General features: G+C 42.3%; 3 protein-coding genes across 3 annotated transcripts; all 3 read right to left on the reverse strand.

Annotated features, from left to right (window-relative positions):
• Positions 1-1,215: 1,215 nt before the first annotated feature.
• On the reverse strand, positions 1,216-9,295 carry wdr77 (WD repeat domain 77). The gene is made up of 10 exons (XM_061219049.1): positions 8,903-9,295; positions 8,031-8,216; positions 7,253-7,394; positions 6,707-6,756; positions 6,500-6,570; positions 6,288-6,342; positions 5,815-5,886; positions 4,472-4,580; positions 2,842-2,910; positions 1,216-1,411 (listed from the first exon to the last, which is right to left on the reverse strand). The coding sequence occupies exons 1-10, from the start codon at positions 9,003-9,005 to the stop codon at positions 1,255-1,257; spliced, it is 1,014 nt and encodes a 337-aa protein (XP_061075033.1). The 5' UTR covers positions 9,006-9,295; the 3' UTR covers positions 1,216-1,254.
• Positions 9,296-10,726: 1,431 nt separating this feature from the next.
• LOC133110635 (G0/G1 switch protein 2-like) lies at positions 10,727-12,491 on the reverse strand. Its single transcript, XM_061220871.1, has 2 exons — positions 12,359-12,491; positions 10,727-11,813 (listed from the first exon to the last, which is right to left on the reverse strand). The coding sequence occupies exon 2, from the start codon at positions 11,809-11,811 to the stop codon at positions 11,470-11,472; it is 342 nt and encodes a 113-aa protein (XP_061076855.1). The 5' UTR covers positions 11,812-11,813; positions 12,359-12,491; the 3' UTR covers positions 10,727-11,469.
• A 3,037-nt stretch (positions 12,492-15,528) lies between these two features.
• Positions 15,529-16,344, reverse strand: LOC133110661 (G0/G1 switch protein 2-like). The gene is made up of 2 exons (XM_061220911.1): positions 16,282-16,344; positions 15,529-15,949 (listed from the first exon to the last, which is right to left on the reverse strand). The coding sequence occupies exon 2, from the start codon at positions 15,937-15,939 to the stop codon at positions 15,598-15,600; it is 342 nt and encodes a 113-aa protein (XP_061076895.1). The 5' UTR covers positions 15,940-15,949; positions 16,282-16,344; the 3' UTR covers positions 15,529-15,597.
• Between the last annotated feature and the right edge of the window lie 2,274 nt (positions 16,345-18,618).

Below are 18,618 nucleotides of genomic sequence, written 5' to 3' on the forward strand. Positions count from 1 at the left end.
AGAGACACCAGACATTTACACAGTCAGAGCAGCAAATGGCTTTTTCCGAACCAAACCGTTTGTAGGTGAGGAAAGTGAGAGAGGTGTAAAGATAAGTTTTACTGACCAGATGCCCCAGAATAGACGCTGAGCAGTGCAGCATCAGAGGCTCAGAAGCTGTATCGCAGCATATGTGGGAGTCAGTGGAGCCTGGCCAGGTTTGACTTAAGGCAAACGGGACGAAGAAGAGAAGCACTCGACCCCTAGGGTCATAAGTACAATGATTCCTCCATTTTGTGGCTATGAACATGCCCAACTTTAGCAGTCAGGCAGTCACCTGGTTCAGTGGAACACAGTCTACCGGATTTCCCTCCCACCGAGTACTTTGAGGAAGCTACAAATTTAAACAGTCACTGGAATAAATTCAAACGCAACAATGCAATCTTATCAGCGTATTAGCCGCCAATTCTCACTTGACTGACGGAGTAGAGCTCCAGAGGAGGGAAAAGGCCTGGGCCAAAGTGTGAGGAGTCCAGCCGTCAACACAATCCTGCCGTATGACGGAGCTCCAAACCAGGGGGGATTTTGGGAAACAGGATTAGAGTTCTCTAGAAAACTGTGCCAAGTAAAACCAGGAACAGCCCTTTTCAGTTGACTCCATGTTCAAGATTTGGGAGGGTTCTTGGTTTTACTCCGTGCCTTTATCCAGGCAACTCCGTAACCCTGCTTTGTGAAAAAGGGCCCAGGACTACAGCCAGGGCCATACCTGCACTTCATTCTACCCTTATTATCGTTATCAACACTATAAATACCAATTATTGTTGTCATTACCATTATTATTACTTTCCCTTTTAATTATTATTAGGCCCACGTCCTAGGCAGGTGCCCTTTTGCAGGGCATGTTTTTTAATACATATTATTTTAATATAATTTATATAACTGGCTGTAGACTGAAGGAAAGCAGTCAGTGCACTGCCCCATTTCCTTAACTGGCCACACCCGACTGCTACACACCTGATTGGTCATCTGATTGGATGAGTTCTCACTCGCTTTCTCCATCTGTTGAGACACTGGAGAAACAAGAGATGCCTCGAACAATGCGTAAAGAATTCCCCGTGTTGGGTGACTGCTGGACTGAAGCTCAATGCTCTGTTGTCTCTGCCTGTATAGGCACGTGGGCCTGGTGACCTCCACCCACACCGCCCCCGCCCCCAACCCACAACCCCCCGCCCCCAACCCACAACCCCCTGCCACACCCCTCCCACATCTGCTGGTTTAGGGGGGTGAGGCGGAGGCTGCAGAGGCAGGCGGGGCCTGCCCCGTGTTGTGGTGGAGGACCTGGTGATCCCAGCCTGCTGTGGTCAGGGTGTCCGAACCTCCGGGAACCCAGGACACACTTCTCACAAAGTCCTGGTGTCTTCGGTCTCTGAAGCTGGTTTAAAAGGGACAGAGAAGGTGAGGAGTCTTAGCACTGAGCTGAATGGACACAAACTCTGTTCCCTTGCTACACTGTCACACGCTCTTAACACGTAATCCCTTTGTTTGTTACAAAAAAATAACAGCATTCACACTCAAGTCTTGAGGGCTCAGAAGAGCTTCTGGCATTTTTAAACAAAACACTGCCATCCTGTTAGAATCCAATTAATGGTACACAAAAAAAAAAAGGTAAGCAGGCCCTGCCAAATCCTGCACTGTAATCAGGGTTTTTTTTGTGTTTTTTTTTTTTTAAACTGCCAAAAATGTGTAGCCTGTAATAGTGTTTTTCAACCTTGAGGTCGCGACCCCACGTGGGGTCCCGCGGAATTCAAATGGGGTTGCCTGAAATGTGTAGTAATTGATCATTTTTTATAAAAAATTTAATTTTATTATTATTATTATTATTATTATTATTATTTTTTTTTTTTTTTTTTTTATAAATCAAGCCTTGTAGCTTACCTAACTGTACATGCATTTCCTGATCAGGGAAAATAAAATGTCACTTTGTGCACTAATCAGGCTATTCTGTATTTGCAACACAGTATAACAAACATGATCAAGAACTAATTCTAGAAAAAAAAAAAAAAAAAAAAAATCTCTGGGGTCGCCAGAAATTTGTGATGTCAAAATGGGGTCACGAGCCAAAAAAGGTTGGGAACCACTGCTGTAATAGACGAGGTAGGAATTAATTCAAGAAAGATACATGAAACTTAAATTCAAAAAGAAGCATTCCATTACATTGAAGCAAGTCCCTGAGGGGGATGTCCAAAGAAAATCCTCATCCACAGCTTTCTTTTTCAAATATTTATCTAGTATCCCGGTCATGGCTTTGGAGGAATAAATGCGCTTTGTCCTCCGCTGAGAACCAAGCACGTTCCTCCCCCCATTTCGTACACAAAATGATCATTTGCTTGGCTGCTGACCTTAACAGAAGTCCGCGCTGCAAGAGTTAAAGACAAACTGAAATGTGAGAGGGGGGGTACACCACCTCCCTAAATATGTTACTCATAGTTAAGAACGAAATGCAATGTGCAACAGAGTGTTACCTGATAGTGCACCGCAAACAAACTGGTCACAATGTTGAATGTTTGCGGTGTGGGTTGGCCGGGATAAAGAGACTGGATACATCATTTTCCCTGATAGCTGGGCTCAGTCCAGAATGCAGGAGACTTAAAACACAGCCAGGGGCTGGAATCCCATTTATCGCTCTGTGAACAGACCGCGCTGGCCTCAGCGGGTCACGCCAGCGTTCCCCCTCCCGCACTGATTAACTGCAGACATCTGTGACCAGGGCTAGCTCGGACCCCTCACACAGCTCACGCTGTAGGACGCGGGCCAGAGGAATTTCACAATACTCGCTTAAATATAAAACGCAGTTATACTCACATTTCGGACAACTCCGAATCCAGCACCGTGACTGTGCAGTCGTCGCTCACAGAGGCCAGAAGAGGGGTGCTGGGAGAGGAGGACAAAAGACGCCTGGTTAGCCTGTCTCCTCCGTGATGCAGATCAGAGACATGCAGATGGCCATTTCCATCCTGCCGTTCAATTTAAAACTGATCTTAAAATTTTAATCTTTTTAACACCTTTGGTACAAAATAAATTCCATCCAGCACCATTTTGGCCTGAAGGTCTCTATCACAAAGGTATAAAGAAAAACATCAAGTCCTAAGCCATCGATGGATTTTTAATGAAATGCGAAATAACAGGATACCCCAGTATGAATGTGACTAGCTCAGTCACCCTCCTTTTTATTAATTGCTTAATAACAGCACACCCAGCAGCTCTACAGGACCAGGAGGACCACTGGAGTAGGTGGCTAGCTTGTCCAAACTTTAAACAGAAGTGAAGTGAAAATTACCACAGTAAACAGAATGATCAAGTTACCAGGAGGGTGCGTATCCTGAATTACAAGCCGGATCTGCAAATACGGACTCATCAGCTGAATGAAATCAATCTAAGTTCATTCAAGAAACTGAAAACTGCACAGGAAACTCTGTTCCGACAGGAGGGCTCTCTGAAGCAAAAAGCCCCCTTATCAGAACAGTTACTTGTTCAGTCTTCGGTTATATTTCATGAGCCAAAGACAATTTCTGGGACACTTGACATCCAGTTCAAGGTATGATGTCAAAATGTAGCCTCCATTGCAATTATATGCTAGATTTAAACCATATTCATGGAGATGGACACTACACAGCTTTAATATGGCTTCTAAAATAGTATCAAGCCAGTGTAACTATCATACTTCATTATTGGCTCAAATAGGGAATCCTGCTTTTTGCCTTCAGTTTATATTAGAGTTGCACCACTTTTGGAGAAGCAACCACTTCAATTAGACACTTGCGCCATCTGCTGGTAAAATCGTTAACTGCAATGAATCAACTCCACACATACCTAAACACCCTTCAGCATGAGGGTGTGGTATATTGCAAGACAGGAATGGTAAGAGGATAAACAAGGCAGTCACCTGCCATAACCCCTGCCATAACGCACACGCAGCTATCACAGGATATACTGACATCTAAATCCGTTTGCACACATCTGTTTCCGTCATACACTCACACATGATACTGCTACCCTGTGCACAGGAATCTGACCATGTCTCTCAGCCTTCAGCTGGCTCTTCACCCAAATACTGCCACTTCAGTTCAGCGATACTACTCTGCACAGACTGCGTGGCACAAACCTCTGGCCGAAACACAGCCACAGGAGGGTTTCAGCAGCATAAGCACAAGAGGAGGAGCAGTCTGAGTCTTAAAGTGACTGAAAAAGAAAACCACGCCGACAATCAGAAGGAGGAAAATGTGCGAGAAGGCTGTATGTCACAGGGAACAATGGGAACTGAAGTGCAAAAGTGTTACGTATGCCAGCCCCCATGGGTGACTGCTACATCCACCAAAGCCAAGGAAATCGTAGATCGAACCCACTTAACTGTTCTGCTAAGTTCAGATTGTGTGCGTGTGTGCGTGTGCGTGTGTGTGTGTGGAGTATGCCAGGCAGGGGACCCTGCGTTTACCTGTGTGTGGAGTAGGCCAAGCCAGAGACCCTGCGGCTGTGGGGGTTCATCGTCTGACTGCTTCCCCCCTCCTGGAGCTCCCTGAGGGTCACACGCCCCAGCTCGTCACCTGCCCGTCAACAAAACAAAACGTCATCACAAAACCGCCATTTCCTCCAACATGGCCACCACAGCCAGGGGTGGCCACCACTGTACTCTTACTACATAGCACCACTTATCTGCATTTAGTCACATCATCCCATTCACATTTGTCTTTTATCGATGCCTGTTTAAAAAATAAATTGTGAACCAAATGTTATGACCACACTAATTTCATTCTTCCCTCCCACAGTGAAAATGGAAAACAAGTGGTTATACAACGACAGTCAGTGCAGTAAGTGAAATAGTAACGTATGCAAACTAGGGAAAATGGCACAGGCACAAGCAAGGGAGAGAACTGGGAGGGGAACGTGTGGGGGTTGGTTGGGACTGTTCAAAGTACTAAATCGGAATTTGCAAACAATAAATCAATGATACAATCTTAAGACTATTTTACTAAATAGGGTCTTTTCAATTAGTATTTTGCATGGCTTTATGAAATGTGTTTAAATAGCCAGAGGCCTCATTTATAACCATTGCATACATACAAAAAAGGGCTTAAAATGTGCGCATGCCAGTTCCTTGGAAATGTGCGTACATTTACAGAAACTTTGACCCATGTGTACACACATTATGGAGACAAAGGTAAATAGCGACTCAGCAGGCAAAGTAGTGAAAAAGAAAATATGTTCGAATGACAATTTCACTCAATTATTTGGACTCTATATAAAATTCATAAGACTGCTAATGATATCACTTATCAGAAAAATAAATTTATAATAATAATAATGGCTAAGCATTTTTTTTATATATTAAAAATTGAGCAATGGCAGGGGTATGCAAGGTTTTACGAATCAGAATTTTCTTTTTTTGCCTTATGTACATTTCCTCATTTGTACGTACGCAGCGTGGATTCTCTGCAGAGTTTTATAAATTCTCCCCAGGTGTTTAAAAAAAACTATCCAGATTTATAAGCACCACGTTATAATTCCAAGTTATACTGCAACATTCCCAAATCCTTAGGAGTACTCTTAAGCCCCAAAGTGTTCTCATTATTTACAGGTGAGTTTAAGACTTCACCATTATTCTTGGATCTCACCCCAGAAACATTCATTACAACAAATTATTTGTGCCGCATTCCAGGAATCTAATGAGCAGGATCAGAAAGGAAACAAAACGGTACCAATACAAAGGAGTCATGAGCTTATCGTGACTGCCCCAGCAGCATTGCTGGCCGTGGCAGGGGCTACACACGGGCTGCTTACCGTAGGCAAACACGCTGCTCTGCTGTGGGTGCCAGGCTATACAAGTGGGACGGCAGCTGGGGGCCACAACCTCTGCAATAAAAAGCCAAGAGAGTCAGCGAAGGGCTCTTAAAGCCAAAAGTGCAGTGGAACAGTAAGGTTGCTGCCAAGTATGCCAAGCGGCCCGCTGTGACTGCATCAGCTACACAAGTGTGTGGGCGGAGGACGCCAAGGGGCGGGGCGATTGAGTTTGGTGACGATGCAGGTCTGGGCGTTGATACGGCCCTCCTCATATCGTCCGCCAGCTTTAGATTGCTGAGAACAGAACTTGTACAGAACAGCGAAGACCCAGTTTTTGGAACAAATTCTGAGAATAGCAAGCTACAGGCAGCAACCAAATGGTGTAAAAGCTTTAATGAGGGACACAAAATAATAAAAAAAATGGCTGAATTATATTCAAGAAGAATACACAAGGCCTCCTTTTCCCTGCTCACCTAATCGAGAGGCAGGCTTGGGCTTCCTGTTGTCCCAGAGCAGCAAGCGTCCGTCCTGGGTGAGAAAGAGAAACGAGTTAACATGGAGGATAAAGAATAGCATATTTAAAAAATTTTAAAGCCTGCCTCCAAAACCCCAAACCACTTAACCACCCCTCAGGAAGCACTCGTATTGGAACTGTGGACAAAAGCAAAGCTGGCATTTACTTTACCTGCCCACAGGAGAGCATCAACGCCTCGTCTGTGGGACTGCAGGAAACGCGGGTTACAGGGCCAGCGTGACCTGGGCATACAGTGGGAGAGGGAACATATTGCAAGGTGGTAGGGATGCTCATTTAATTCCCGGAGACAATTCATGTTCAAAACATGCTCTTAACTGTTTAATTGGCCTAGTCAGGTGCAAGCAGCACTCATCTTACCCTTGTGTGTGTTGACTACCGTCTGCTGAGCAAGATCCCACATTTTGATGCTGAAACAGAACAGAGATCCTGAGACTGTGATCATTCATAGGGCATTGTTTCAATACAATCAGTTATTCCAGTTTGTAGGTTTCTAAAAGGCTAGGATTGTTGTCCACATAGCCAATACAGAAAAAAAAAAAACATTACTGGACAAAGTCGCTATATTAAACATTTGAGCCAGTATGCTAATTAATTAGCAGTGAATGTCTTTATCCATTCAGAGCAAACCACACAATTCCAAATGTACTGCGTTCGAAGAGTTTTATTTAGTCTCCACACCTTTAGGGCAGGAAGACTGGTAAAGATACAGGTGAGTCAGACACCTTACTGTATGAAATGCAGCCAAATTACAGTCTTCAAGGCCACGTTATCTATATCTGGATTGAATTGCTCAGCTTGCAAAAATAAAAGTTTGAACCCAAAGCTTTGAGAAGACAGACCTCTCACTGCGGCTTATGAGGAGGGACACGCCGACAGGGACGGTAGATTCAAACACAAACCCACCAGCAGTCGACGCTGCCGCTGGCTACCTGACCTCCTCCGGCCACAGGGCTGATGCTGGTGACGATGTCATCATGCTCGTGGTGGCTCAACTTGTTGACCAAGAGGCTCTCATCCTCAGTCAGCTCCCAGAGTTCCACAGCACCTGGGCAGCAAATGAGATGACAAACGCTCAGGCTTTTAGCCAATGGAGAGGGCGGATTAATGGGTGCTCCCATTGGCTAAGTGTTATGAACCAATCAGAGAACTTGGTATATTGGAAAAAGAAATATACTATGATACGGAATAATGAAGCCTGACTGTTCCATCCGTATTTAATATAAGCAGGGCTTATATTAAATGCTGCCATTCCAGCAGGATACAAAAAAACTCAGACAGAGAACAGTGAAATGCAATCAGCACTGCCTTAGGGCTATGGCAAAATATGGCCTTCAAAGAGCTTTGGCATGTGGAACGAGTGAATTCATTATAAAATGCAATGGTTGAGTGCAAAGGAATATAATCAATTCTAAGATATAGCCAGCATGGAGGACGGCAAACAAGAGAGATTATTCTGGTCTCATGCTTATTGACAAACGAAGGATATAATGCGTATGGACAAAACGAACTCTAGGCTATACAGTACAATAGTAGTTTCCTCAAATGTGTCCAGAACGCGCATGGAGCACCAGCCTCACAGGTTCCTCCCACTGCAGACAGAGTGAGGGACCAAAGCCATCAGCACACCCACCAGTGATTTCCCCACAGGAAAACATGTCGCCCACACGACCCCGAATCTCACCCGAATCCGACGCCAGCAGTACGCTCCTCCCGGACAGCCACTGTGCATCGCAGACCCCAGCCTCCGTCTGCACTCCGGCATTGCAGTACCCCTCATTGGGCGCCTTCGTCGGGTCCTTGTACACCCAGATAGAGCCCAACCAGCACCTGCCCGTTAGGCTGGAGGCCCCCAACAAGAGCGTGCCATCTTGAGGGGGCAAAAGGGGGGGCAAACACCATATTTTAAAAACTAAACTAAAGTTGCTAATTTCCACAATTTTTTTCTGGAATTCTTTTAACGGCATTTTCCATCAGACCACACAAACCAATCAGATAATCAGAACGTCCTTTACATAACCGAGCGGTTGTTTATTTTAAGACGTGGGTTAATAAAATAATAGTAGGTTAGCTAGATCTATGCAGAAAAAAGATAAAGGGCATTCAGTGCTGGAAAATCTGGTAAAGACACAGCATTTTGTTTTAACGAGCAAAGGAAGCCACTAACTGGGCGAATAACCGAAATCTACGAAAAAGAGCCGGCTACTTTTGATGGTTCAATGAATAATGAATGTCAACAAGTAGGTAACATCCATCTAAAATAAGTCGTGTATAGAGAACAGCATATGATCTCCAAAAGCGAAATACCTAAAAAGTTAGCTAGGCAGTTAGTTATAGTTGCTATAACATTTGTTAGCTAGCAGGGAAAACATATCTAGCTAGACAGTTCAATTGGTTTGTTATTGAAAGACCACATGGTGCTGGGCTAGCTAGGAGCCCCGGTGTTCACTAGCTAATTAACCAACATGCTAAACCTAATTGCTACTAAATGCATATGCAGCTAGTTAGCAACGATTGATCGGCTAACAATGAGCGGTTACTTCGCTAGCGATTTACCTGGCCTATAATGTACCGAGTCCAAGTGCTTTTCCATACACGCGGGTGCATTTGGAGGAATGTTCCAACGGTTTTCCTTGGTCATGCTAGCCGTGCTTTTCATTCAGGCGTTTTTTTCTGATAAAAGAAAACTTCAGATTCTTGCTATTGCTAGGCAGTTTGCATGCGAGACAGTAGCAATTCTGTGATGCTTTTCTGAAGTCAGCTAACGTACTCCAGCAACAAACACCTATATTCCCACTCCCGGATAATGAACAAACAGAAACGTCCAGATGCGACTCCCTCACCCCCCCGCCTATACAGTCGACCCTCTCCCGCTCTCAAGACCCAGTCCCTGTCTCCCGATACTCGGTAGCCTCCCGTCTCGGTGTCAGCGCTGTAAATGAATGAACACCGGCAAATCCCTTATGCCCTTTTCACCACGTGTAGTACAGCTTTCCGCTTCCGGGTCCTAATCTTTCACAGTACCAAAGATGGTGAATGAAAAAGATTAGCATGTTTTATACAACAAGCACCAGCAAGTCAGTGGATAACGATTTGAGTGGTCACACTGCAGCTTTATCTGTCGATGAACTTACTGAACTTACTGACGCCGAAAATGTTTATATTAATAAGAATATTCAGACAGCACGTGGGTCCATGATCATGGTCATCAAATCTCTTCCTAAGATCTGTATTTAGTGAATTGTACCCTGGTGTAAAAGCCAGCTATGGCCAGCTTGAAATGACCAGTTACCAACTATTTCAAAACACAGCTTGAGCTGGTCAAACCATGTTGAGTATGGAGCTGGTTTGAAGTCTGTTTTTTTTCCTGCAGGCTATTCATTTCCACTGGATAATAAAATTATGCAATAAAATGTAGTATGCTTTGTCTCAGCTAAAAGTATTGAGTTGCAGCTGAGAAAGTATGTTTTGCTTTTATTCAGTGTTATTACAGCCATATAAAGTAATGTTTCTTGCAAGCTATCCTGTTAGATAGATATAATTTGATCAAGCTACAGTATTATATAGACTAAGAGCAACATGCCCCACAAATAAGAGATTTACCTTGGCATATGGCATGCCTGTCACGCCAATCACTTTCCTGAAACAGAAGAACCTGCAGTTGCCAAGCAGTGCAGTTTCCACTTTCCACCACAAGAGGTCCTCCAACTTCATGTCATTAAATCAGGGGCGCACAACTCTGGTCCTGGAAGGTGGCTCTGCGTGCTTGTTTTTGTCCCAACCAATTACTTTCATTTTAGTTTTCTGATAGCTATATGGATTACACTGGTTCACTCCCGTAATGGATCACAGTGAAATCTTTAGGATACACCTGCAGTCTGTGACTGTAGCTGGTGCTTATACAAATGACCAAGATGCAGTATGATTGAGCTAATTAAATAATTAAGACCAGAAGTTGCCACTTTTCCATCCATTATTTATACTTATTTATATGTATTGCATCGAGTGAAATAGAGGAATACACCCTGGACAGGACGCCAATCTCTCACAGGGCACATGTATGATTTGCTAACACACTACTACCTCAAAGCCCAATGGAAACATGTGTACCAGGCATATATTATGTCCACTGCTATTAGCATTTAAAAAAGTTGAGAAATAAGAAATATTTAATCTTACCTGCAACTACTTTAAAAGCGTCAGCTGTGTAGTATTACAATGTCAATTGACTGCAATTGTGCACGTCCATACTGGTTGTCAAGTGAGCACAGAGTGAGCATACCATGGCATCAATAAGGCATAATACATGGACAGAAAAATCTGGAAGCACTGTAAATACATATTTATAGCTATTTATTAAGTTGCAAAAACAGTGTGAAAATATAGCACTGAAAAATACAGTACATGGGAGTTTCTCCTCCAGTATAAAAATATTCATACAAACAACATAACATCGTAATCATCACGGTACAGGACAGCCTTGAACCCCGCAAGACTCCAGCTGCACAGCAGCCAGAAATATCCTCATCTTGGGAATCTATTTACCTCTCTCTGGTTTTACTGGTGGTGGCAGTGTAGTATAGCAGTTGGACTGGGTTTACAAATTCACACTTGCAGGTTCAATGTGGAGCGCTGCTCATGTACCCCTGAGCAAGATGACCTGGGCTTGAACTTGAACTGCTTTTGTAAATACCCAGCTGCATAAATGGATTATATGTGAAAGAATGTCAGCTGCACAAGTTGTCCTGGATAAGGCGTTCTGCTAAATGCCTAAAATCATTACATTGTCAGTCATTCAAATGTTTGCTTGGACATTCAATTAGACTCAATGTATCAAACTTTCTTTCTTGAAACAAGGGTAGGGGTGTTTTTTTTTGTGAATGTATTAACAAGTGTTACTCACTATGTATGGCAGGGTAGGTTTTTCACCATGAAAAGTCTTCATTTAGTCATTCAGCACATGGAATTCTCTCTCTCTTTCATTCTCTCTATCTCTGTATATATGTGTGTGTGTGTGTGTATGTGTGTGTATGTGTGTGTGTATATATGTGTGTGTGTGTGTGTATGTGTGTGTGTGTGTGTAGTGTGTGTGTATGTGTGTGTGTAAGAGTCGTGTAAGGTGTTTAGGATGCATGCAGTCTGTTGGCCGAGCTCCTCTGCCCAGCTATTGCCTGGTGCAGCTTCTTCCTGGGCTGGGCCTCCCCACTCTCCAGCACGGTCTCCTCTGTCCTCCCTCTCTGCTTCTGGGCCTCCAGCAGACGCTGCTCACGCTCCTCCAGCCTGGCCAGCTCCTCCTCCAGGGGCTCCTCGGCTGAGAAGGGCTGGCAGACTGTCTCCACCAGGCCCAGCGCCACCCCGAGGAAGGCCACTGCGCCTCCCAGCAGGTACACCTTCACCAGCCGCCGGCTGGGCTTCTGGCTCCACATCTCCTTGGCCAATGGGATGATCTTGTGAATGGTCTCCATTTCTGAGGATTTGGTACAGGAAGAAAACAAATATGCCTGAATACTGTTTAACACATCAAATGGAGATTGAGAAAAATAATATTACATGAAAACAATAAAGAGGGACCCATATATTTTTGAAGAAATGTGATCTAAGTGACTGTGACCGTGGCATGTTTGTTGGTGCCAGACAGGGTGGTTTGATTATCTCAGAAACTGCTGATCTCCTGTGATTTTCACGCACAACAATCTCTTTGTTTGCAGAAAATGGTGTGAGAAACAAAAGAGCAGCAGTTCTGCAGGCAAAAAAAAGTGTTGTGAATGAGAGAGGCCAGAGGAGAAGGGCCAGACTGGTCGAAGCTCACAAGAAGGTGACAGTAACGCAAATAACCACACATTACCACAGGGGCATGCAAGAGCATATCAGAACACACAACCTCTAACTGGATAGGCTACATCAGCAGAAGACCTTTAAGTCTAAAAAAGTCTAGTCAATACAGAATAAAGTGCTCACTGAGTGTACAGTATGCTATAATGGTACATTGCAAAACAAACAAAAGGTACTTACGGAATGGGGTTGTTTTGTTCTTTGTTTCAAATTTGGTGTAATTCCAAGTTCCCGAATTGTTGCCTGCCGTCTCAAGCAATTACTGCTGAGTGAGTTCAGAGGAAGCGGTTCACGCATTTAAAGACATCAAGTCCCTTGTGCACGCCCACTGGTGTCACATAATGAATATTCATCAGAAAGGTGGTGAAACCATTGCAAAAACTTTCACTAAATTAATTTATAAATGTTTCAACAATCGAAGCAGCTTTCCAAACTATATTATGTATACGGATCCAACGTCGTTGTGTCAAGTAACCCAAAGAGCAATCAAAATGTCTTCGATATGTGTGAACAAGCTGGGTTGTGAATGGGCTACGTGTTGCATGATATTGTTCTATTCACCTGACGCATACTCTTCATAGCTGAGCACAAGACTCCGTCACTTAGTCAAGCAAAGCTATTACACAAACAAGATCCATTCCAACTGTGCCTCGGTCAGTTTCCCTTTCACCTACTTAACATGGAGGTCTCGCGGCACAGAAGCCTAGAGGAGATTGGCAAAGGAGAGAATGATATTAAATAATATTACAGTCGGTCCATGTTCAAATAACCACATATATTCATTACCGACGTGGTTGCTTAAAATCACGATTATTTTCATCATGTTTTCAAAGAGGATAGCCTGCTGTATGTGCGGGCAGTGTAGCGTAGCGTGTAGTGGTACCAACGGTTGCTGTTGAGGCTGTCTTGTAGCAGCACATCAAATACAGAAATACGTTTCAGCTTTCAAATAAAGGAACTAAAGTGCTGGTTGATGGTCAGCAGTGAAATAATGAATAATCATTACATCAGAGGTCTATGACTATGTGCATACATGTATCATAATAATCAATACTTTTAAAAATAACCACATATATTATCTTTGCATGTTAATGTTTTTTTCCACTTTTTTCCCCCCTTTTTTTCCTTTGGAACTGGGTTATGTTTTGTCTGTGTTTACTGTAGTGGATCACTGAATTAAAATATATTTGGCTCATACATCACATCAGTTCATGTATTTGCATTTGTGCAATTTCCTGCATATACTTGCTGTTCAATCTGATGAAAGCAGTACTGGTGACTTGCATCATTTTAGTCTGCTGGTGGTCGATTCATTATTTTCTTGTATTACATATATATATGCATATACATTTATTTTACCAGTGATAAAAATCCCTTTACATATTAATTACCTATTTATTTATCTTGAGTGATGTCTTATGCATTTCTGAAAGAGTAGCCACAGTAAATATTCCATTATTGGTTGCCAATGTTTTTCTTTTGTTTTTAATTCTAAACAGCAATTCTTATCACAAACAATGGGATCCCATTGTTGTTTATGTTCACACATAAAGCTTGCATTATACTTACCCTCATGACCTACTTCTAGCAGCCTAAATTCACCTTGTGGCACGTGCACTTTATGCTCTCAGGATTCCTTTCTGAAATCCTTGCAGTGCTGGAGGTGAGGTGCATTGTGGGCATGAGAGTGAGAGTGGTGTGAGCATTTGCTATAACACATTGACCAGTATGAGGAGAGGCTGCTATCACATGTGGTACCATAGCTTTAATCATTTAGATAGCAGCGCTTTAGGTCAGATGTCGGGCATGGGAACAGAGCCAAAACTGGTTGCTTTCATTGGATTACTGAGAAGCCATATTTTCATCATTACACTGACTCTCTGTCATTATCTAGAAGGACACAACTGATTAGGCACAATTATGTTTTATAATGAGGTAGTAAGATTATATTTATTACACATTAAAAGATCATCTGCAGATTTTATAGCAAGTTTAATGGTGGACAGTATTTCATAACCCTAATTTTGTTTGTTTTCTCACTGTTCAGATTCCACAAATTATTTGACAATACTGTGTATGTAATGAGCATCATTGTTGTGGGGCTAATCCTCAAAACACACTCTGTATAACTAGACTTTCAGGCAAACTAGTATTGTGGTTTGCAATTAAAGCAGTGAGTACTTGCATGTCAATCAATATGTTTTAGTATGTATGTTTTATATCTGAATGCCATACTTCCTGAAGTAGTTTTAGTCAATATTGAAGTTTAAGGGGATCCAACTGTTGTTTATTTACACACAGTATGACTGTGTAATCAATTTATTGATGTAAATATTTATGGGATGGGGTTTAAATGATTATCCAAGAACCTCTGTGAAGTTTTATATGAATTCACATTTAACCTCCTGTAAAAGTGTTATAAATCGTTTTACATAGTACTATGTAATACAAGGAAACACGTTGCTGTGAAAATATTTTTAAAAGATATAGTTATTCAATTTGAATTGAATGTCTCTTATGTTAGCAGAAATAGCTCAGGGAAGTGAAAAGTGAATGTCCTCGTTTGAGGGCGCAGGGTCTCAGGAAGTGAATATCATGTTTGAGCGTTTCATCACTTCACTGTGATAATGAGAAATTACATGATAAATAAGCAACATGTTGGTAAAATTACAAAATGTAGGATTTTTCAAACAAGTTCCCCAAAATATCTGCATGCTTTGATGTAATAGCATGCAGATATAATGAATTTTTATTTATTTATTTTTTAAATTGGAGAATAGGGTTGTCATTTGCACAATGAAGTCTGATTCTGAGACAGATTTCTGGAACGATTCTAATGGATGTTTAAAGCCTTGATACTATAAATACACCTTTTTATGTGCATACTTGTCATTGGTTACAGTAGATATGTTCAAATGTTCAACTAAATACAAACACAAATACAATTAAACATTGTATTTCTAAATTCTTAATTGTGTTCATAACACCTGAATAATTTGATTAAATTGCCGCAGATACCAAGTTTATCTCATATTTGCATTCCTTTTTTAAACATCACTTCTGGAAGCATTATAAATAAATAAAGGCATTTATTAAGTTGCAAAAACATTGTGTAAGTACAGAATTCAAATGAATGGTACACATATTCTCTTTCAGTATAAAAGGATTCATTCAGTCCACCAGTGTAACATCATCAACATCACTGGACAGGCCAGTTTTGAACCTCCCAGCATATTTGCTGCACAGCAGCAAGCAATCTGCTCATTTTAAAGTCATTACAGACATTCTACAGGTAATCTCCCTCTGACATCCCTACATCACATTCAGACATTGGCATAGAAGTTTTGCAGACTTCTTTGGGTGCATGTATTGCATGGTAAATATCTACCGTTCCTCAATAAATACATGGGGGCATATGTTTAGGATGCATGCAGTCTGTTGGCCGAGCTCCTCTGCCCAGCCATTGCCTGGTGCTGCTTCTTCCTGGGCTGGGCCTCCCCACTCTCCAGCACGGTCTCCTCTGTCCTCCCCCTCTGCTTCTGGGCCTCCAGCAGACGCTGCTCACGCTCCTCCAGCCTGGCCAGCTCCTCCTCCAGGGGCTCCTCGGCTGAGAAGGGCTGGCAAACCGTCTCCACCAGGCCCAGCGCCACCCCGAGGAAGGCCACCGCGCCTCCCAGCAGGTACACCTTCACCAGCCGCCGGCTGGGCTTCTGGCTCCACATCTCCTTGGCCAATGGGATGATCTCGTGAATGGTCTCCATTTGGACAATTCTGAAAAGATTTCAGTGTTTTTAGTTCTGTATAGGGAGCAGGGCAAAGAGGCATATGCTAGTTGCCTATATTCAATCACAAATATAGATTTAGTCGAATGAAAGCAAAAGTATTTGTGTTTGAGATTTTCTTCCCATCGACCAATTTAAAACAGATTAATTTCCAGAACAAATACCACATACCACATAAAAGTAGACCTATAATAACTGCAATAGTTTTTTAAAGGCTATCCACACATATAGCTTTATATTTTACTTAAATAAATAGGCTGACATTAATAAACATATATTCAACAAAGAACAAGTATTATAAAACATTGAACAATTACTTACGATAATAATTTATTAATTTGGTTAATCCTGATTGTTCCTCCCTCGCTGCCCAAGGTCTCAAGCACTTGCTGCTGAGTGAAGTGAAAAGAAGCGCCATGCGAATTTAAATACCTGAAAGTCCTCGTGCACGCCTACTGGATCGGGTTAAGGTTGATGAATATTCACGAGAAGGTCGTGCTAGGATTCCCAAGTGAAGAAATTAGACTATGTGCTAGACGCACGGTTGATCACGAAAGACTTGGGGGTCCAAAAACAAACAAACGAGCAAAAAAATAAAAATAATTAACCACATAAATTCCCAACAGTTATATTTATGCAATGATGTTATTTTTTCTATGAATTAACTTTTCTATTAATAATGAACAATTGCATCAATGTATTTGTCGTCATTATAACCATAAAGAGCAATAGTATAGATGGCTATATCACTCGAGCTGGATGATGTTATGGCGAACTTTTGTGCCAACGTATCCAGGCTCATTTATTGCAAAAGTTCTAACTTGTGGCCCAGCTAGTACAGAAGCCCTTTCATTACGTAACAAAAAATATGTGGCAAACAAACTCCACACCACTAGCACGACTATCTGAACTGTCCCCTTTCACCGACTCACCATTGAAATAATTCTTGGCTATGGAGAACGATCAGATAAAACGTCATTTTACACGTTTCCAAGCTTGCGAAAGGATGATTTTATCTTGGGCTATATAAAATTCGATTCAGTTTCAGTTTAAATAACCTTTTTCCACCTGTGATCTCCTTTGTGTACAGTAAACGTGTATGCCCGATTTGTGAATACTTGTGCTGTCCTCTACGCTGATGGTTTGACGGCTCAATCATTTATCTAGTAATTAATGACGCGAGATATAAACGTATTAAACAGATCCTGTGCTGCAGCTGCGATGCACGATTTAGTGTGACGTGAGCACTTGATGTAGCACATTGACCGGTATGAGGAGAGGCCGACTCCATATGATGTAATGTAGCTCACCCTATTAGCACAGTCCATTCAAATGACCATTGATTTACAATCCTGTGATTCGTAGGGACCCACACGTCAGCGATACATATTGAAAAAACGAAAAAAAATTCTTATAGTAAGCCTTTGTTGGCAATCTCACAGCACAGATGAGTTCAGATCATAATGGCCTGAATGACCAAAAATGTTTTGTGTGTCGTTTTATTAAACTCTATTTAGAGGATGCCCAGATTCACTAAGAGATTCACTTACGGATTTTGTTCATAAATGTAGGTAGCCAAAGTTCTTGTTAAAGATATTTGGATGCCTCTCTGTTTAGACCCAGATTATTAATATAATAATGGTAATCTAAATGGAAGAAAATACTGCCTCTTCTTGATGCCACAGAAATGGTTAATTAACTAACTAGCTAAATATCTAACTAACTAACACTCTCCATCTTGACAGCTTCACAGAATGTTCCAAGACTAAATGAAGCCACTAAATGAGCTCTGTTCTTATACATGTTCCGGCTTCAGGCACTAAAAGTTTTCACATTTTGGCTTGAGACACGCCTTTGTAGTCTGCCCTATAGTTAAAGGTGTACAGGAAGGGTGGATCTGTGGAGCCCAGAGCATCCAGATGATGTGACCTGTGGGTGCCTTCACCCTGTCGCTGCATGTGAAGGCTCCGGTTGTCTGTTCTGGGTATGCTGGGCTACTCAATGCTGTTATCCACCTCAGTAATCCTGCTTGGTGAAACAGTGCCCTGGTTCCATTATGGTTGTGTTCACCCATTTCCCATCATTCTTTAGGTGTGCCGCCATAGCAAAGCACACTGCAACTATTCCATATTACACTCTCCATTTGCCATACATAATATTAAATGTATCAACTTTCAAACCAATCTCATTTTTATTCTTCTAACTCTGTCCCCCCAGTGGCCCCATGCTAAGTCCACAGACTGCCTGCTCCGGCCTTCCCCTGGTTCCTGTCCACACCACAAGGCAAGCTGGAGGCCTAGGTGTATTATTCTGCTCTTCAGACATACCTAGTAATATTATCTTCTTTGCTTGGTCTGTCTTTTTTGAAATCTCTAATGCCATGGGGAGTGGTTAAATCTCTTCAACCACTATCATTATTGGCCAGTATATTCCCATTTTCCTCATTATTATTTAACCAAACTACTGGCCAGCTAGCAAGAAGAACTTCCACTCTGAGCAGGAATCTCCATGAGTGTTCACCAAGGAGTTTTTTCATGCTTACAGTAGGTGCTATTTCCCAGTGGGGAGGTTTTTTAACTTTGATGTTTTCTTTCTCTTGGGGGGAGGGGGTAGTTTGGGGCCTGGTCTTTTCCCTGTGTCTTTGTGGCAGTGTCTCTG

Source organism: Conger conger, chromosome 14 (assembly GCF_963514075.1).
Source record: "Conger conger chromosome 14, fConCon1.1, whole genome shotgun sequence".
In the NCBI taxonomy this organism is placed as follows: Eukaryota; Metazoa; Chordata; class Actinopteri; order Anguilliformes; family Congridae; genus Conger; species Conger conger.

Coding starts and splice junctions, on each gene's coding strand:
- wdr77 (XM_061219049.1), bottom strand. CDS start 9,005: ATGAAAAGCACGGCTAGCATGACCAAGGAAAACCGTTGGAACATTCCT. Junction 6,757..7,252: donor AGCGGCAGCGTCGACTGCTG/GTGGGTTTGTGT, acceptor GTTCTGTTTCAG/CATCAAAATGTGGGATCTTG. Junction 4,581..5,814: donor GAGCAGCGTGTTTGCCTACG/GTAAGCAGCCCG, acceptor GTTGACGGGCAG/GTGACGAGCTGGGGCGTGTG.
- LOC133110635 (XM_061220871.1), bottom strand. CDS start 11,811: ATGGAGACCATTCACAAGATCATCCCATTGGCCAAGGAGATGTGGAGC.
- LOC133110661 (XM_061220911.1), bottom strand. CDS start 15,939: ATGGAGACCATTCACGAGATCATCCCATTGGCCAAGGAGATGTGGAGC.